This window comes from Manacus vitellinus, unplaced genomic scaffold (genome assembly GCF_001715985.3).
Source record: "Manacus vitellinus isolate BGI_N305 unplaced genomic scaffold, ASM171598v3 scaffold_31_pilon, whole genome shotgun sequence".
Taxonomy (NCBI): domain Eukaryota; kingdom Metazoa; phylum Chordata; class Aves; order Passeriformes; family Pipridae; genus Manacus; species Manacus vitellinus.
Genome location: NW_021940379.1, coordinates 148219 through 165613, shown reverse-complemented (window position 1 = coordinate 165613; position 17395 = coordinate 148219). Strand labels below are relative to the sequence as shown.

The window sequence follows — 17395 nt, the reverse complement described above, 5'->3', positions numbered from 1 at the left end:
GCAGGGGCAAGGCAGAGGAGGGTGCTCCCATGTTGTAGGGTTACCAATGCTCCTGTTCCCGTTCCCTTGTGCTACCTGCAGAAAGGAGAGGCAAGGGAGGGAAAAGGGGAATTTTTTCTTGTTTCACCATAGGAAGGATTTTCAAACCCTATAAATTCACTTTTGACAAGTGAACAGCTAAAGCAGATTAACCTTTCTGCTAATCCTCTATAATGGCTTTGGAATCTCCTTAACCAATAAGAAAATGATAAGAGCCTGTTTCTTTTCTTTTTATCTATATCTATATTGTCCTCTCTTGTCTGCATTTTTTTTCTTGCTTGTTTTATTTTCCTTTCCTTTTCTAATATGAAATAGCCCAGCGATCCTATCTCCCAGAGGCTCAGTAAACAGAACATCAAAAATCCCTTTCCTTTATTCCTCTCCGGTAACAGGGTGCAGAGAAGTGTCTGCCGATTGGGATTTGATTACCAGCAGCTATCAAAAGTCTCTTTGTAAGATCTGGATCCTAAATCCCATAATTCTTTGATAAAAGAAGTATTACCAGTCCATTTTCTGAAGTGAAAGGTACGAGGGGAATGAAAGAAAGCAATCAGCGGAGATCCTAATAGGCTAAATGCGTGTGCTGTGGGAAGGCAGGGCCAGGCCAGGGAGCCCAGGGAAAGGGGTCCTTTGTTAGGGATGGGGAAGGAGAATTAATCCGCTTCAGGCTTATGATTATTACAGCCAAGAGCAGAAATTGTGGGATCCTGCACCTGCCATGGCATGTCCCAGCTCACCAGCCCTACAGTCCTTCTGGACCGGCATGGTGTGGGCAGCAGGACCTTGCCCCACATCCCCATTCTGTGCCAGTGTTTGGACATGAATTAAAGCTGGGAGCAGCTTGCAATGGTCCCTGGTGTTAGGGGATCACATCCCCAGTGTCTCTCTGGAGCGCTGACACCTTGGCAGGGCAGCAGTGAACATATCCAGACTGGGCAGCTACAAGGGTGTCTTCCTCTCAAACCTGCAGCAAACACGTAAAGATTCACAGACCATGGTTATAATCCATGTTATGTCATTGGAACAGCTGAAGGAGAGGCAAATACAGGAATGGAATTACAGATAATGGTTTGGTTTTAAGTGAGTCACAGGTAGAGTAGCCACAGGGCATCTCTTCCCAGAACTGGGATACCTCCAAGGTGAGGAAGGGCAGGTAGTGAGCCGGGCCAAGGAGAAAAGAAGGGGGATTGAGAGGGGGTTCTCCTGGGAACTGGCTGTCAGCTTTGCATGATGCCAGAGCCATTGCTGTGGTTTGATGTGCAGTGGTTTCACAGCACCCACCTGTTTGTGTCCTTGGTGTGCAGTGAGAGAGACTGGTAACTCCTCTCCCTTGCAAGGAAACACCGAGCGGGAGAGCACTCCCCATGTGAGCTCCTGAGGCCTGGCTACTCACCTTGGCTTAAGCCACATTGAGGGCAAGAGAACTTGGTTTAAACTTTCCTAAGCAACCTGAGCTCAATCGAACCTTCTTCATTTTATTCCCAGCTACTTATTTCTACCAGGCCTTGCTGTTTGCCCTTGTAAACCATCCCCTCCTGTCCTGAGTCACTGTTCCTGGCTGCAGCCTCAGCCCAGTTTCTCTGGATGGACAGGGCCTGGGAATTGAACTGGTTTTGGGGAAGCCTGGCTGCCCCAGACAGCTGTCCTGGCTGCTCTGGGCTCACTGACCACAGGACTTCACTGCCTGCCTGAAAGCACATGGAGACAGCAGCATCAGTCCTCCCCTTCCCTTCCCGACACGGAGCGTGGCTCAGCTGTGCAGGAGGTGGTTACATGTCACTAAGCTATGGTGCAGAACTGCTGTGAGCTGCCAGTAATCTAATTTAATAAGGGCTTTGAATCCTTACAGAGAGTATGTTGGATACATGCAAAGCGTCTGCATTATCAGAGTGATTAGTGCAGCAGAGCTGGGGGAAAAGGGAAGGAGGGAAAACACAATTTCTCTGCTTTCAGCAGAAAATAAATCAACTTTCACAGAGAGTTCTGTCTCAGCCAAAGGCTGTGCTGTCATTAAAAAATGATTTTTTATTAAGCTGAACTCTCTCCTCTCTCATATTGTGTGATATGACAGCTCTCTTTTGATGGGAAAGCTTTCATTTGGCCAGAGAAAGGGATAATTTGCTTCTTTTAAGGAGTTAATCCTCTGGTCCATTTCCGGGCTGGGAACAGCTATCCTCCCCCTTCCTTGGATCGGAGGCTGCAGCACAATGGAGATCATAACCACCTCAAATCTACACCCGAGATGGAGAAATCAGATTTCCTTCTCCAGTCATTTTTGTGGGATTAGCTAAATCTTAGATCCACACTAACCCTTCACAAAGCTGCCAAGATTAGTTAGAATTTATTTTATTCACAGGGGGGTTTACGGTTTTCTTTCCAAAGGGATTATATCTCTATATATATATATATTTAGGGTGGCTTCAGCCATAAAGCAGCTGGGTCAGAAGGAGGAAAAGTGTGCGTGTGTATGAAATAAAAACTCAGCTGCGAGAATGACAGTCACTTGAAATGCCAACACAAAGCAGCAGTTCTGGATGGTTTTGCAGTCCATTTAAAAAGCCATATAAGCTGTCCTTTTCCTTGTGAGACCCCACTACGGAGCTAGTGCAGGCAGAGCAAACCCCCTCAGCCCAGGCTGCCTGTTTTCCCAGCACAGGATGACTTCAGAACCAGCACCAGACGCCGACCCCAGCAGGAGAGCCCCGAAGAAGCCGTGTCCGTTCAGCATCGAGGACATCCTCTCCAGCCCTGTGGAGAAGAGCCCCCAGGTCTTGGTCCCACTGTGCCTACGGAGCATCTTAGACTGCGCACCCAAAGGGCTGTGTGAGCTGGAGACCATCCCAGCCAGCTCCCTGCAGGAGGAAGAGGAGGAGGAGGAGGAAGAGGAAGAGCTGGAAGGGGCAGGCTGTGGCTGCTGCTGCTGTTCTCACACAAGCACCCGCTCCCTGCAGGACTCACCAGGTTGGCTGGGTGAGTGTTTGGGTTTGATTTGTGGCATGGGGCTCACAGGGGGGCTGGTGATAGTGCTGGGTGTGGGGGAAAACCAGGGTGTTGTGACACTGTGGCATCTGGGCATGCTGGTCTCAGATCCCAGCTCCAGTGAGCTGAGCTCTGCTCTCAGCAGAACTCCCAACAATTGGAATCCATTGCATCCAATCTGCAATGTTATCAGTCTGAAAAGCAGCAGGTGCTGTTTATTACTGATATTACTGGTTTAGTATGAAACTCCTGAGAGGATGATGTGGAGCGTGGGGCCCCATGACCATGCTGCCCAAGTGCAGAGCTGTGTCTGTGCTTCCTGACAACACCAGCCCTGGAGAACCTCACTTGTCCCTTAAGGAAAAGACTTTTGGCTACATCTCACAAAATTACTGCATCTAGGGTAAAAAAAAGTAGCAAACCCTTAAAAATGCAGTTCAAGAGCATCCTGAAAGTTCAGAAATCCCCCGTGTCAGGACCAAAACAGCTCCTTGCCAGGCTGTGAGTTTCCAGCCATTGTCTGGAGCTGGCCATAGTGCACCTGGTAAGTGAGCAAGGAAAACCCAGCCAGTGCTCCCCACCCGCATCCTTCTCCCAAATGATGCCCTAAGCTCTTCTCTCGCTTGTGTGGGGACCACTCAGCCTGTCACCCGCTCCAGGTGACTGCCCTGTGCACGGGTGAAACTTGTGCCTGAGCTGCCTTGGGCAGGACGGGTGTTCCAGCTCCCCACCCCAGCACTGTCCCTCTCCCTGTCCCCTTGCAGATGCCCGGTTCCCCTGGCCCATGAGGCTCTTCCACTCGGCAGTCAGGGTCTGCAAGAGTCCCCAGGAGAACCCCAGCGAGCTGCAGGCTTTCCAGCAGATCCAGCGCCGGACGCGCCGGCACCGCACCATCTTCACTGAGGAGCAGCTGCAGGCCCTGGAGACGCTTTTCCACCAGAACCAGTACCCAGATGTCGTCACCCGGGAGCACCTGGCAAACCGCATCCACCTGAAGGAGGAGAGGGTAGAGGTGAGGTGCTGCCCCTCGGTGGGTGCTGCTTCCTGCAGTCCCCCAGGAACACAGCCCAGGGCTGTCTTTTTCAGGAACTGCAGATCCAGGGCCTCGTTTTGAAATCTAGTCTTGTGTACTTGACAAAACAGGACTTGGGAATGGCAAACAGTGGAAGAATATAAACCTGTTCTGCTGGGCTGATTTGTTCTGGTATCCAGTCCCACTGACACGATGCCTCTCTCCCAGAACCACTTGTATAAACACACAGATGTGCCCAGCTCACCCATCCCCTGCACCCAAGTGTATATTCCTTACTCATGTGCTTTGCGTGCCTTCTGGATTTGCCATGGGAGGGTCCCAACTCCCTTGTGCCCCTTAGCTGTATCTGAGCAGGACTGTAGTGGAGGGACTGATCATATCAGGAAATGTATTACAGTGTCCTAAAGCTCACATGGCACAGCTCAGCAGTGTAGCTGCCTCCCCCCCTCCCCAGTAATACACGAGAGGCAAAAGCACTTTTCTTGTTTTGCATTTTTCTAGGTTTGGTTTAAAAATCGTCGGGCGAAGTGGCGGCACCAGAAGAGGGCGAGCGCCTCGGCACTGATCCTGCAGGGCACCAAGCAACCCCCCGAGGAGAGCTGCTAGTGCTGTGGGTGCTGTGGGTGCTGCAGCTCAGCAGAGTGACACCAAGAGCATCCGCTGCCCGTGGCTGATGGGCTCTGCAGGGGGGATAACCCGAGGGGCACTAATGAAGCAAGAGGGAATCTCTGTGATTCACAGAGGAGGAGGACAGGTAAAAGCAGACACGGCACCTTCACATCCCTCTTGCAAACCTAGTTCACGTGGCAAATAACTCGGCGGGCACGGCGTGCAGGGGACAGACCTGTACCAGTGCTAAGTGTGTGTGCTTCAAGAGGAGAGAGTCCCCTTCTTGTCTGCGCTCTGTACCCATAGTATTTGTGCTTGGTTTACTGCTGTAATTTGCAAAATATCCTGCAAATGAATGTTTCCTATTTGCAGCACCTCAGTGGCATCCGGAGTTGCTTTGGGGGTGGCACTTGCTGAACAGGTGATTTGTTCCATAATAAAGAAATCCCGGTTTGTCCCCACAGCCTGAGGCAGGGATGAGCCATGGGTTGTGATGGGAGAGCTGGCACAGCCAGTGCTCAGCTCTCTGTGCTGCAGCCAGGTCCTGCCAGAACGAGCCATGTCCATGTTTCTGGCAGGGACAAAGAGAACCCACGTCCTGTAGAGCACCGAGATCCATAAAACTGTAATGCCACCTCTGCCCGAGCAGCTGGGCAGGGGTCCTGCTCCCCAGGGACACCTTCCCCATTCCCGAGTCTGGGGATCCTGAGGTTTTTCTGAGGAGGCCTGAGGCGGCCTTGGGGGGTGCTGGGGGATCGTGCCTGGCTCTTATCCCAACTCCCATCCCAGCTCCCATCCTGGTTCCCATCGCATCTCCCATCCCAGTTCCCATCCCAGATCCCTTTCTGCTCCCATCCCAGCTCCCACCTCAATTCCCTTTCTGCTCCCATCCCAGCTCCCATTCTAGTTCCCATCCCAGCTCCCATCCTAGTTCCCATCCCAGCTCCCATCCTAGTTCCCATCCCAGCTCCCATCCCAGTTCCCATCCCAGTTCCCATCCTCATCCCTTGTCCCGGAGCGGGACCGGGCAGGTCCTCCCGTCCAGCAGGGGGCGCGCGCGGCGTTCGGGCCGCCCCGTGGCGCGCAGCTGTGACGTCACGGGAGCGGAGGAGGAAGAGGCCGCGGCCGCCCCGGGCCCGACGCCGATGGAGGCGCTGCCGGTTGCCGCTGCCCGCGGCCTCCCCCGCCGCTCTGCTGCCCGCCGCCGCTGCCGGCCCCGTCGCGGAACGGCCAAGGAGGCGACGTCGCCGGCGCCGAGGCAGGCGAAGAAGATCCTGGACGAGGACGCCTACATTGAGGTGAGGCGGCGGCCCCGGCAGGCCCCGCTGCCGCGTTGCCCCCGGGCCGAGCGCTTCGGGTCGACCCGGCCGGTCCGCCCGCGGCCGCTGCCCGCTGTAACCGCGGCTCGGGTCGGGACAGCGCCGTGACCGGCCCCCGAGTCTGCGGCGGGACTGAGAGCGCTCCGCCACCGGCGCCGGGCCCGCGGCTGCCCGTCCTGCCCGGGGGCTGTGCGCGGCCGGCCCCGAGCTCAGCTGGCGTTCCCGGGTGTCCCGGCGTGGCTGAGCAGCCGCCTCTGTTTGCAGAGCTTGGAGAAGATCATTCAGCGGGATTTCTTCCCCGACGTGGAGAAGCTGCGGGCACAGAAGGAGTATCTGGAGGCTGAGGAAAACGGCGACTTGGAGAAGATGAGGCAAATTGCCATCAAGTTTGGCTCCTCCTTGAGCAAATCGTCGAGGGACACACCTGCACCCTGTAAGAAGTGCCTCTCTGGGGCATCAGGAATTTGTATCTGATACTGTTGCTCTGCTATCTAACTTGGTGCAGACAGTGCTTATCTAAAAGGTTAAAGGTTGACATTGCATGAGAGTTACTGTCCCAGATTGGGCAGTAGCCACTGTCTGGTGGCTGATGCTGAATCTCTCTTTGATGGTGTTTGATAACTCCTTATTGAAGGAAGGGTTTTGGACAAAGCAGCTTTTGAATAACTATTCCTTACAGGCATCTTTTGCCAAGTTCCTGCTCCCTGGGGAATGTTACATGCTCTAATGTGCAATATTAACGCTGTCAGAAATCCTAAGCTGTGTTTTGAACCCTTACTGTAGTGTTAGGGGTTCTTGTTGCACCTACAGATGTGTAAGATTATCATGTATTAGGGACAGAAGGTGTTGGAAGCTTGTGGTTATCAGAGGTTCCCACATCCAATGCCCTGTTCTGTGTTTTCCTTTCACTTCCAGGGTTTTGTATTACTTTCATATTTTTATACTCCTAATTTATACTTTGTTCTTATACTTCTATTTTATATTTTTATACATTTTATATTACCCTTTCAGGGTTTTAGATTAAAGCCCAGCCCCTGGCTGAACTCTCTCAGTGGGGTTTGAGTAAGTGGCTTTATTGTGACAAAGGACACATGTCACCAGGGGTTTCCCTTCCTCCCCAGTGCAGGTGCTGGCCCTGGGTTGGGTTAGGATTGTTCTGCTGTTCCTTCTGTAGACAAAAGCAGGGGGTAGGGTGGCAAATACACTGGGCTGTGGCTCTCCTGGGAATTTCTCCCAGGAGGAGAAAAACGATGTCTTAGATGAGACCAAAATCTAGACAGGATTGAATACAGTATTTTGGAGTCTTTCCACAAGTTTTTAATTAATTTGTCCTCTTGATGTGCCTTCTGTGACTTGTTTGGCACATGACCCTCAGAGCAAGGGTCCTGATATGTGCTCTGGTAACCAAGTGAACCTTTATTTTCTGTGACAGATGTTACCCCAGCCACATTTGAAACCCCAGAAGTGCATCCAGGCGGCCTTCCACTGGGAAGTAAATCCAAAGGTGGCATCAAATCTTCAGAAGAAGGTAGGAGAATGTTGTTTCTCTAGCTGAATTCTTCAGCAGCAGGAAAATATTCTTGTGAGCCCTGTCTCCTCTAAGGGTTTTGGGTACTTAGAACATGTTTAAGCAGTTTTCCTTTAACCTTCTGGTAGGTGAAAATGATCCTGCTGAAGTTGGACTTGATGTAATGTTTTACATTTAATGTTTTACGTCATCTGTGTGAATTCTCTTTGTGGCTGTGTAAATTCTTAACTTAGCTGATCTCTTCAAAGGCAGTAAATTTTTCCTGTGTCACCTGAAATAAATTCTGTCAGTAAGCAAAGACTGGAGGGGCAGAGCTGTCTGTAGGGCATGTACAAATGACTGCTAGCAGCTGTCCTCTTATGTGCTTTACCATTAAAACAAATAGCTATAAAGGCCATAAAAGGTTTTATGTAAAAGTTGGTTATATGTGTTCCAAAAAAGATTTATTCCTGGGTGAATATATTTGTTTCACCGAGTTCCATGTTAGTTGTCAGTGTGTCCGTGGAGGGCTCGCTGCCAGGAGGATTAGCAGTTATATGTAGTGCTCTCACAGAAAGGGAGGCATTAACCTTTCTCAGGCTTCTTCCCTCCTCTTGTTAGGAGAAGCAGAAAAAGATGATAAAGATGCCCTTCCCAGCCTGGACACCTTCCTGGCCAAGCACACGAGTGAAGACAATGCTTCGTTTGAGCAGATCATGGAGGTGGCCAAGGAGAAGGAGAAGGTCAAGCACGCGTGGCTGTACAGTGCAGAGGAGGAGTACACGCGGGTAGGGACTGCCCTTCCGCGGGGACACGGCAGGGAAATGCCACTTCACTCTCTTACTTGCTTGATAAACAGAATATTGTCTTGCCTTCTGTTTTCTGATCTTACTATAAATACTGGTGAGAATTGTTGGCTGTTGCATTGGGCTGTTAAATCACTCATATTGAATAAGAGTAGAAAGATCTCGATTTTGCATAGTGGGTGCATAGGTTGATCATGACTAAGTCTGAGCTAAGCCTGAGTCCTGTGACTGCTCTTTGCTTCTTTGTGCAGTCCTATTTTTTCCCCATCTGTAAGAACAGTGTTTGACTTAGTTGCTGAGGATTTGCCTCTTAAAGCTTTGAGACTGCAAAGCACTGCACTGAGTGCAGATATTGCTGTCCTTGACAGTCTCCTCTGTAAGCAGCAGCACCAGGGAGAGCAACTGAGAACAGTTCCTGGTGTTTGTCCATCAGCCCTTTATTGTTTGTAGTTAGACTGTGTGTCTCATTTCAGTTTTCTGTTACTAGTCCTACCCCCTTCACCTGCCCAAGCACAGTACTGTGTGAGCATGGCTGGCTGTGCTGTCCTCCTCAGCTCCCTCTGGGGCAGGTACAGAGCTGTTCTGGGGCTGCCTTGTCAATCCTTAACCATCAGCAGTGAGCAGCTGGCAGTGCTGCCAGATGTGTCAGTGATGGATGAGGGCTGCAGTGCCTTTAATGAAGTTTGGCACTGACACATGAGTGTTTACTGCTGTTGTTGTGAGGGAGTGTTATTTTTTTATTCCAGCTAATGTAAACCCTCAGAGTCTGTTACAGTAAAAATGCCCTCTGTGGCTCATTATACATCTTGAATGCTTTCATCCAGAATTAAGAGGCAGGCAGCAGGAGAGCTCTTGCAAAGCACAGGGGTTGTTTCAGGTCAAGGTGAAGCTACTGGAGCTGGTCTTGTGCTGGAGTTGTGTCTTGCTGTCAGCCAGCACTCTAGTCAGACCTTACATTTCCTTGCATAGTGTGCTTCATAGGGAGTGGTTGTTTGGAAGCTCACCTGGGATCAGGATGGTTTCTCCAATGCCAGTTGCCAAAGAGAGAGTGCTTGTGCTGTGCCTGATGCAAAGTGTACAAGGGCAGGTGGCTGAGCCTGTGGTTGACCTCTGCAAAGTGTGTCTGCCTGAATAAAAGATTGCAGGAGGCTATTTCAGACCTCTGGGGTTTTTTTCCACCCTTTTACATTTTTTTCCTATTGCCTTTTCAGCGACAAAATGAAAACCTGGCACTTCCTTCAGCAGAGCAGCAAGCTCTGGAGAATGTGAAGGCTGGACTGGATACCTGGGAATACACAGCTCGGAACACCCTCATGTATTATCCAACAGGTGAGGCACACAGGTCTCATGGGAAAGGCATTGGTTCTGGTGGGTTGACTCCAAACAGTGCTTACAGCATTTCTATATGTGACTGAGCAGCAGCTCTTACAAGTTTTTTTTTCTGTGAAGCTCAGATATGCAAAATTGTTTTAAAAAAGTAATTTTCTCATTTTTTCCTTTTCTTTCTTACTTTCTGATTCCAAACTTTGATCATGTTCTATTTGTCTCTGAAAAGCTCATTATCTTATTATAAAAGCACTCGTTTTCAGGAGCCAAGTCTGTCCTTATGAGCACTTTGTTGTCATCTTTATTCATTCTTTGCTTCTGCTCAAAGAGTGCTACTTGGGCTTATATAGGAAAATACATAATTTTGTAAATGCAGTTTTCTTTTTTGGCTATAAAGTGTACAGTTGGTAATTTCTGTAAACCAGTGAAGTAGAGAAAATAAAGTCTTGTTTACTTTTTTCTTTAAACTAAAAATTCGATTTCAGGTGGTACAAAGCATGTATCTAGTGCAAATTTTGTTCTGAGTTGCTGTAGATACACAGTGAAATTGCTGATGTGTTTTGTGTTGTGTAGGAATGTGTGGCAAATGCCATGTTGATCAAGAGCTTTAGAACAACTGCCTGCTGTTACCTGAGCCCTTTCTTAAAAGACATTTTGCTTTTCAAGGTGTACCTGATGAGAGTGATGTCTTTAAGAAGCCCAGGGAAGTTGTCCATCGAAACACCCGCTTTGTGAAGGACCCTTTTAGTCAGGCTGTGAGCAAATCACAGCTCCAGCAAGCTGCAGCCCTCAATGCTCAGGTTGGATAATCTTACTTCTTCTGACTAAAACCTGGTTACTGCTCTGCCCTCTGGTGTGGTTCATCCACCAGGAGAGCTGTGTGTGTGTGCTGGGTACAACTGACTCACACCTTTCTCCACGTGAATGGCCTTGTCTTTTTTATTTCAGTACAAACAGGGCAAAGTGGGACCAGATGGGAAAGAACTGATACCCCAGGAGTCTCCAAAAGTGAATGGATATGGGTTTGTGGCTACCCCCTCTCCTGCCCCTGGTAAGAGAATTTTCTTATATCTCTATTTTAAGATGCACTTATTTTGATGCTCTCTTTGTTCAACACCAGGGTGTCATTACTGGGTTAGACAAGGAGGTAAAGCCTTCTATCTGTATGTATCTGTCTGTGTGTATCTCATGAGCTGGTGACATTTTGTGTGCCATGTATGGCAGCTCAGTGCAGGGCTTAAATCTCAGTCCAGTACACTGCTGGAAGTCACACTGTACTGAAGGCTCTGAGCCAGCTGCTGTGCCATTCATTGCTCAGGAATCATCTGGGGCATGGTGAGCCTCCCTTGGCAACTGCGGTGCTGCAGCTGCTTGTTTTATCCCTGGGTGATGCCTTTCTAGAGCTTAAAGATAAGAATTCAAAATTTCACAAACACTAATCTTCTAATAAGCTCAGGTTCTTATTCAAAATGAGGAGTATTTGTGTCAGTGTGTCCTGACTCAGTGATGGTTCAGCCTGGCTCAGAAGATGTGGCATGTCTCACTTCATTCACAGTCTAACCCACTGTTTTCATCCAGGTCTTTTTAGGTTCTTCCTTTATCTGCATGCACTTGTGTATTATAGATTCCTTTGGTTCAGATGTAGTAGCTGCGGGATGCTTTCAGTTAGAACAGACTGATTATTTTTCTTTCAGTTGAAACATGGTACTGAATTTATAACTGTTCTTCATGAGCCACGCTGGTTTCTCTGGTTTTTTGTCATTATGCCAAAGACTGACCGTACTGGGGCTTTCCCTCCGGGAAGCCTGTAGGTGGCGTTTGGAGCACACCTCCTTTATCCATTGTCAGTCCCTTTTCCAAGCGCTGGACAGCGCGATTTTCTAGCCAGAGATTTAATCGGGCTCTTAGAAATTGTTCTGCAGCTGTTGGCCAAGGCACAGTCACTGTTTGGCACAGGGTGGCCCCAAGGTGACTGGAGGGTACATGTGGCTGTAACATGTTTCTTAAGTCCTCTGCCTGTTTTCCTACTTTCAAAGAGTTTCCTGTGTGGAAGGAGTTTTCATGCAGTGGCAGAGGGGAAGAGTAGTACTGTAGAGAGAAAAGTGCAAGTGTCACTAGGCAAAAGCTCACCAAATGTAAAAATAAACACATAGAAAGGTCAGTGCTTGGCTGTTGTAACTGAGAGGGTGACACAGCTACAGGCAATCCTGGGAGTTTAAGGTGTAAGGGAGTTTAATGGGAACCACGTTACTGTTTGCATTGGCTGTGATTTCCTCTGCAGTGGAGGGGCTCCTTGGTGTGTGGATTTCCTAATTTGCTTCTCTGTTCTTTTTTGTGGTGAATGGACAGTCAAATGTTTTGCATGGGCATGACTTTTTAAATTTGTTTTTAGGCGTGAATGAGTCTCCTTTTATGACATGGGGTGAAATTGAGAGCACCCCTTTGCGTCTGGAAGGGTCAGAAACACCCTACGTGGACAGAACACCTGGACCAGCCTTCAAGGTATTTCATGTCAGGGAGTCAACATCCCATTTGTTTTTTAGGGGGGAGGACTAAGAAGGGAAAGGCAAGTGAGTAAGTAATAGATTAACATTGTTGTGGAGTGTGACACATCCCTGGGTGGTGTTCCCAGTCCTTAAGACTAATAATCTAGTTTGTGCTTGGAGGGTGGAGGTGGGCATGGATGCACACGAAAGACACTTGGTGGAGGTACCTGAGGTGCAATACACACTGTTGGCAGGAAAATGAGATTCTGTATTTGATGATGGACCCAGACAGAGGGGCTTTCAGAGGAAGCTGAAGAGACACACTGTTTCTCTGATTTTAATGTATAAACGAGTGGAAATTGTAGGATTTCCCTCTGTCTGGATCTTCTGGCTGTCACAGCCTGAGGCAGATGTATCAATTGAGAGTAGAAAAGACATGCTGCCTTTGCTAATGGCACCTAACCCTGCGTGCTACCTGTCCCCTGCTGGTGTCACTGAATGCGAGCTGAGATTGTTGAGTTTCAGAAAGGTGTAATTTGCTGTATGTGCCTCTTGTTTTGTCAGACTCCAAAGCCTTTGACTGGTTCTCCTGCTGTTTAGCAATGTCTGTGTTTGCCTGAGAGCTGGCTGGCTACAGGCCAGGCAAGACACAAGTGACATTGTTTGTCTAGGAGAGACAGCAGGAGGAAATGCCAGAGGTAATGGCTGCTTCCTTGACTGGACTGGTTTTACCATTTCTGTTACTTGCTAAGGCAGGTTGAAGGTCTCTGTGTCCTCTCTGGCTTTTTTATAGCAGCAGAGAGGTGCAGGCTGACCCAACCTCTCTGTAGTTTAGATCCCTGTACACTGGAATCCAGCTGTGAAGGGACTTTAACTCATTTTTGCAGCACTCATGAGTGAACTGTGTGATGCCTTTACAGATCCTGGAGCCTGGGCGCCGTGAGAGGTTGGGACTCAAGATGGCCAATGAAGTGGCAGCTAAAAACCGAGCAAAGAAGCAGGAGGCACTTCGAAAAGTGACAGAAAACTTGGCCAGGTGAGACTTCTGTTTTGACAGCAGAACTGGGGATGGGTGTTACCTGATGGGATTTAAATCAGCAGATGTAGAAAGGAAGGAATGGTGGAAGGGAAGGATACTGGAAGCAGGAAGAGGTACATTCGGACTGAAAGATTTTAGAAATTAAAAATTTAGATATTGAAAAACTTAATCCCTGAGGGAAGGTGGCTGGTGGCTGTCCCTGATACTCTCTCTTGTCAGCATTGCTGTTCTGCCCTACAGCCACCCAGCAGTGGATCAATGTCTTGCCTCATTGCAAAGAGGAGACACGGTAAGAGTTGTGTGGCTGGGTCATGGGAAGGACAGAACAGGCTCAAAGCAAATGTCAGGCAGTGCCACTGGAGGCAGGTTTGGGAGGGATGTAGGAGGTTTCTCTGCCACTTGTCTCTAGAGATACAGGCTGTGTTTACCTGCAGGCAGGATGATTTCTTCAGGCAGGGGGTCTGGTCTGTGAGGGGAGTGGGTACTGAGCTCACCTGTGGAGGCAATAATGATTTTCGTGATAGAGGCAGATTTTTTACTGTAAAATCTTTTAAAACTGTTTATTCTATTTCAGCCTCACTCCAAAAGGACTAAGCCCAGCAATGTCACCAGCTTTGCAGAGACTGGTAAACAGGACTGCAAGTAAATACACCGACAAAGCCCTGCGAGCCAGCTACACCCCCTCCCCAGCCCACACAGGAACTCCTGGTTACAAGACCCCGGCCAGTGGGCCCCAAACACCCCAGAGCACCCCACAGTCTAGGACAGTGTCTCACACACCAGTGTCTCAGGATACTACATCAATCACGGACAATTTACTGCAGCTTCCTAAAAGAAGAAAAGCGTCTGATTTCCTCTGAATATTCCAATCACTAGGAAGGTGGTGGTGACCTGGCTGTGCTCAGAACTGCAGACTGTTTGTTGGAAACTGGGAAAATGAAGATAATGTTCTCTGTTTAAGCTGGCCACACATTTGAATTCATTTCTGTACAGATACATCTATTTCTAAAATGGGCTAAGCCTTCCTAAAAGGCTGAACTAGACTTTGTTCCAGCTTGTCAAACTTCTTTGAGTTTGTACTTTGCAGAAGAGAGGACACAACTGAGACATAACACAGAATTTTGGAGAGGTTCTCTTTAATTTGAATTTAAACTGATGCAGTTCACAAGTTAGACCAACTTTGTGATCTTATTAAAACCAGCAGTCCTTAAGAGGATCCCTGTTCCTCCTCCACTCCTTATACTTGTGCAGAATGGGATTTGCCTTGCTGCTTTTGCTCAGGCTTTTCTTTCCACGGGTTTTGGGCTCGCCCTCTTCTGCAGCTGGCAGAGGGGAAGGGACCAGATTTGTTTTTACAGCTGCTCTGTGTGTGACTCAAAAGACTTGACGATGTTGATAATCACAACACAAAGGCTGGGGACAGTCCTGAGTCATCTACCAGGATGACAGTGCCATTCTAGAGGACAGAAGTGGTACTTCTGATAGCCACACAGGGGCTTTTTTTTGGTATTTTCCTCCCATTCTTTGAAACTTTTGGCTAATTTTTAGAACAACCAAAAAAAAAAAATACCCAAAGCAATTTTAACCATTTGTAGCCTGCTCTCAGAGCTGTGGTTACTCCAGTGTGAGCTGACCTTTGTGTGTGGGATGAGCCCTTGTGTGGTGTGATCCAGCCTGGAGAAGCACCGTTTAGGAGGAAGCAGAAGTAGCCAGATGTGTGCACTTCTTGCACCACACCTGAGTACAAGACAGCCTGTGTAACGCTTGGCAGTGTTGACATTTGCTATAATCATGTGATGTTTTACTGAAGGAACATCCATGGAAAGTTTTGTGCAGCTCTGAGGATCTGCAGCCTGCTCTAAGGTCTGGGGTGTTGGATGCTGTATTTGTCTTGGTGGAGAACTTCCTCCTCTGTGGTTTCCCCTGCTACTTCCAAAGCTTGTGTCCGTGACTCTGAAAAACCCTTCCAAGGGACTTGGGTTTTATAGTGCACCTTTTAAAAATAAATTGATCAACATGGCATTTCCAGGAATCATGACTCAAGAAGTTAATAATTTTTCCCTTTTTTGTCCAGAAATAATTGAAGGCTAAGTTTTTTCTTTAAGCTAAAATATTATTCTCAGGTACCCCTGAATGAATGTAAAAGGAATCCATTTACTAAAGTTTCCATGCTTTCAGAGATGTCCTTTAAGGACAGAACTGGCTAAATACCAATCAAGCTCCTAGGTAATTTCAAATACTAATTATTTATTTCATAGTGAAATACTTATCTCCATTAAACATAGGAGCTCTCTGTTGGAGTGCACAGGCAGATGGTCAGGCCCTGGCCTGGAGTTTGGGTCGCTGAGGGGACCAGGAGCAAGGAGTAGACGTGACATTCCTGTCCATTTGTGGGTGTGGCAGTTCTCTCTCCTGAGTGTGGGATGTACTTGAAGATGGGCAGTGTTTCAGGGGCTGTGGATGGGGAGTACACGTGGGTCAGGAGCGGGATGTGACGTGTCTGCCATGGCATTTTAAACTGGTTGTGCTCATACCAAGGTATAGCTGGAATAACAGAAAGGGAAATATGATGTCTGAGAGTGGTTAGTTCCGTGTTGTGCAATTCAGGCCTAAAAGCAGATTGCATTAAATATCCTGTGGATGGTGTTGGTTTTGTGTTTGTCCTCAAGTGAATTAACCTAGACAGCTGTACTAAAATCACAGTCTTGGCTCTGCCACACTGAAGGGCCTTCATGCGGTTTCTGGAAATGTAATTTCTTTTCAGTTGAATGCTATAAAACTGGATCTCTTGAAGGGGCTGTAGTGCTCTTCAGATTGGCTGTTCCTGTAATATCTGGTCTCTGCTTCCTGCTGCAGTTCAGCCCCTGATATCTGTAATTAGGGAATCAGTAAATTCTTTGTTTTGAGATATTTTTGCTGCTATAGCGGTGGCGGATAATCTGCCTTACAGGGCCAAATCTAGTGTGAAAAGCCATCTTGGTTCTTGATGACTTGTGATTTTCTCTTTTCCTCCCATTTTTCAGCAGGTTATTTTTCTGTTACTGTTCCAGTTCCTATGTGCAAAGTCCAAGCACTTCCTCAACCAGAATAGCACCCAGAGCTCTCCTGAGGCTGCAGGGGTGGTTGGTGGTGAGCAGTGGTGGCCGTGGGGCTCTCCTGGTGGCAGGGCTGGCTGCTGTGGATTATGGGCTGCTTGGAAATTGCAGGAGCCTCACTGGACCTGGGGCCATGTGATGTGACTTGAGGCTGTAATACCACATCCAGGGCCTTGGGTGCTTGCTCTATGCAGGATAGAAGATGAGAGACCACAAGAGATTCGTGTTCTGATAAGTCTTATTACTGAGCCCTTCACCTTCAGGACCAGAAGCCTTTCCCTGGGCCAGGGGTAATCACCCCTGCCATGGTGCAGGGGCTGCAGCTTTTCATCCACCTGAAAACAGGTTCCTCTGAGGGCTGGGGCTCTCTGCTGCTTTCTACTTCTCTGATTATTTAGCTAGAAGGGAAGCTGTGGTTGGAGATACTTTGTTGTTTTGGGGGATTGGGCTATTTCTCTGCAAAAATAGAGGAAATGGATCTGCTCACTCAGGGGAGTGGGAAATGAAGCAATTCCCACTTCCTCATATTTGCATTTGATGCTGGCCCAACAGCAGCTGGCTACAAACCCCAGCTCAGGGTCAGGCCAGGACCAGAACCAGGTTCAGCCACCACCCCCCTTAGCCCCTTCTCTCCACCTCTCCTGACCACAGAAGCACAGGTGCTCTGCTCTTGCTGGTTAGAGAAATACTTGTTCCCAGTAGGAAACGGAGTGCCTGGGACGTGCCAGCTCCTGCACACCCTGGGCAGAGCCAGGGCCAAGCAGCCTGTGCCCTGTTCTCATGGTGGAGGCATCGTAGGATATTTAATTATGCATCCTGGTGTATGGTGCAATGCCCAGCCCTGGGTGCTGTCGGTTTGGGGTGGATAAGGAATGCCCTGGCTCAGCCTAGGGCTGGCCTGTGGAGCTGTGCTGCAGGAAGCCAGGCTCAGAACAGCCTGTCCCCACAGCATCCCATGGGAGGAGCAAAGCTGGGAGTTCGATGCTTATGCTTTGCACTGGAGTATGTTGTCATGCTTTGGGTCCCTGTGGACGCTCGGGTCATGACAGTATTTGGCAGTACACACAAGATGGGAAAGTGGGTTTTGGCCTAAATCTTCAGGCAGTGTCCTGTTGCTTGTGAGCACTCCAGAGGGTCCCTAAGCACATATCCCCAGC

The 17395-nt window shown here is 48.8% G+C and overlaps 2 protein-coding genes across 2 annotated transcripts; both read left to right on the top strand.

Moving 5' to 3' along the window:
* The first annotated feature begins 2471 nt into the window (after window positions 1-2471).
* On the top strand, window positions 2472-4657 carry GSC2 (goosecoid homeobox 2). The gene is made up of 3 exons (XM_008924682.3): window positions 2472-3009; window positions 3783-4030; window positions 4553-4657. The coding sequence occupies exons 1-3, from the start codon at window positions 2697-2699 to the stop codon at window positions 4655-4657; spliced, it is 666 nt and encodes a 221-aa protein (XP_008922930.2). The 5' UTR covers window positions 2472-2696.
* Window positions 4658-5219: 562 nt separating this feature from the next.
* Window positions 5220-15175, top strand: ESS2 (ess-2 splicing factor homolog). The gene is given in 12 exon segments (XM_018076461.2): window positions 5220-5260; window positions 5692-5879; window positions 5882-5958; window positions 6244-6412; window positions 7412-7507; window positions 8108-8274; window positions 9504-9621; window positions 10285-10418; window positions 10567-10669; window positions 12011-12120; window positions 13025-13140; window positions 13718-15175. Coding segments are annotated over 12 exon segments (1605 nt in total). The 3' UTR covers window positions 14004-15175.
* The last annotated feature ends 2220 nt before the right edge of the window (window positions 15176-17395 follow it).

What these genes read in the sequence shown, in the direction of transcription:
- GSC2 (XM_008924682.3), top strand. Translation starts at nt 2,697, where the DNA reads ATGACTTCAGAACCAGCACCAGACGCCGACCCCAGCAGGAGAGCCCCG. An exon ending in GGACTCACCAGGTTGGCTGG is followed by an intron (nt 3,010 to 3,782) that starts GTGAGTGTTTGG and finishes GTCCCCTTGCAG; the next exon opens with ATGCCCGGTTCCCCTGGCCC. An exon ending in TGAAGGAGGAGAGGGTAGAG is followed by an intron (nt 4,031 to 4,552) that starts GTGAGGTGCTGC and finishes GCATTTTTCTAG; the next exon opens with GTTTGGTTTAAAAATCGTCG.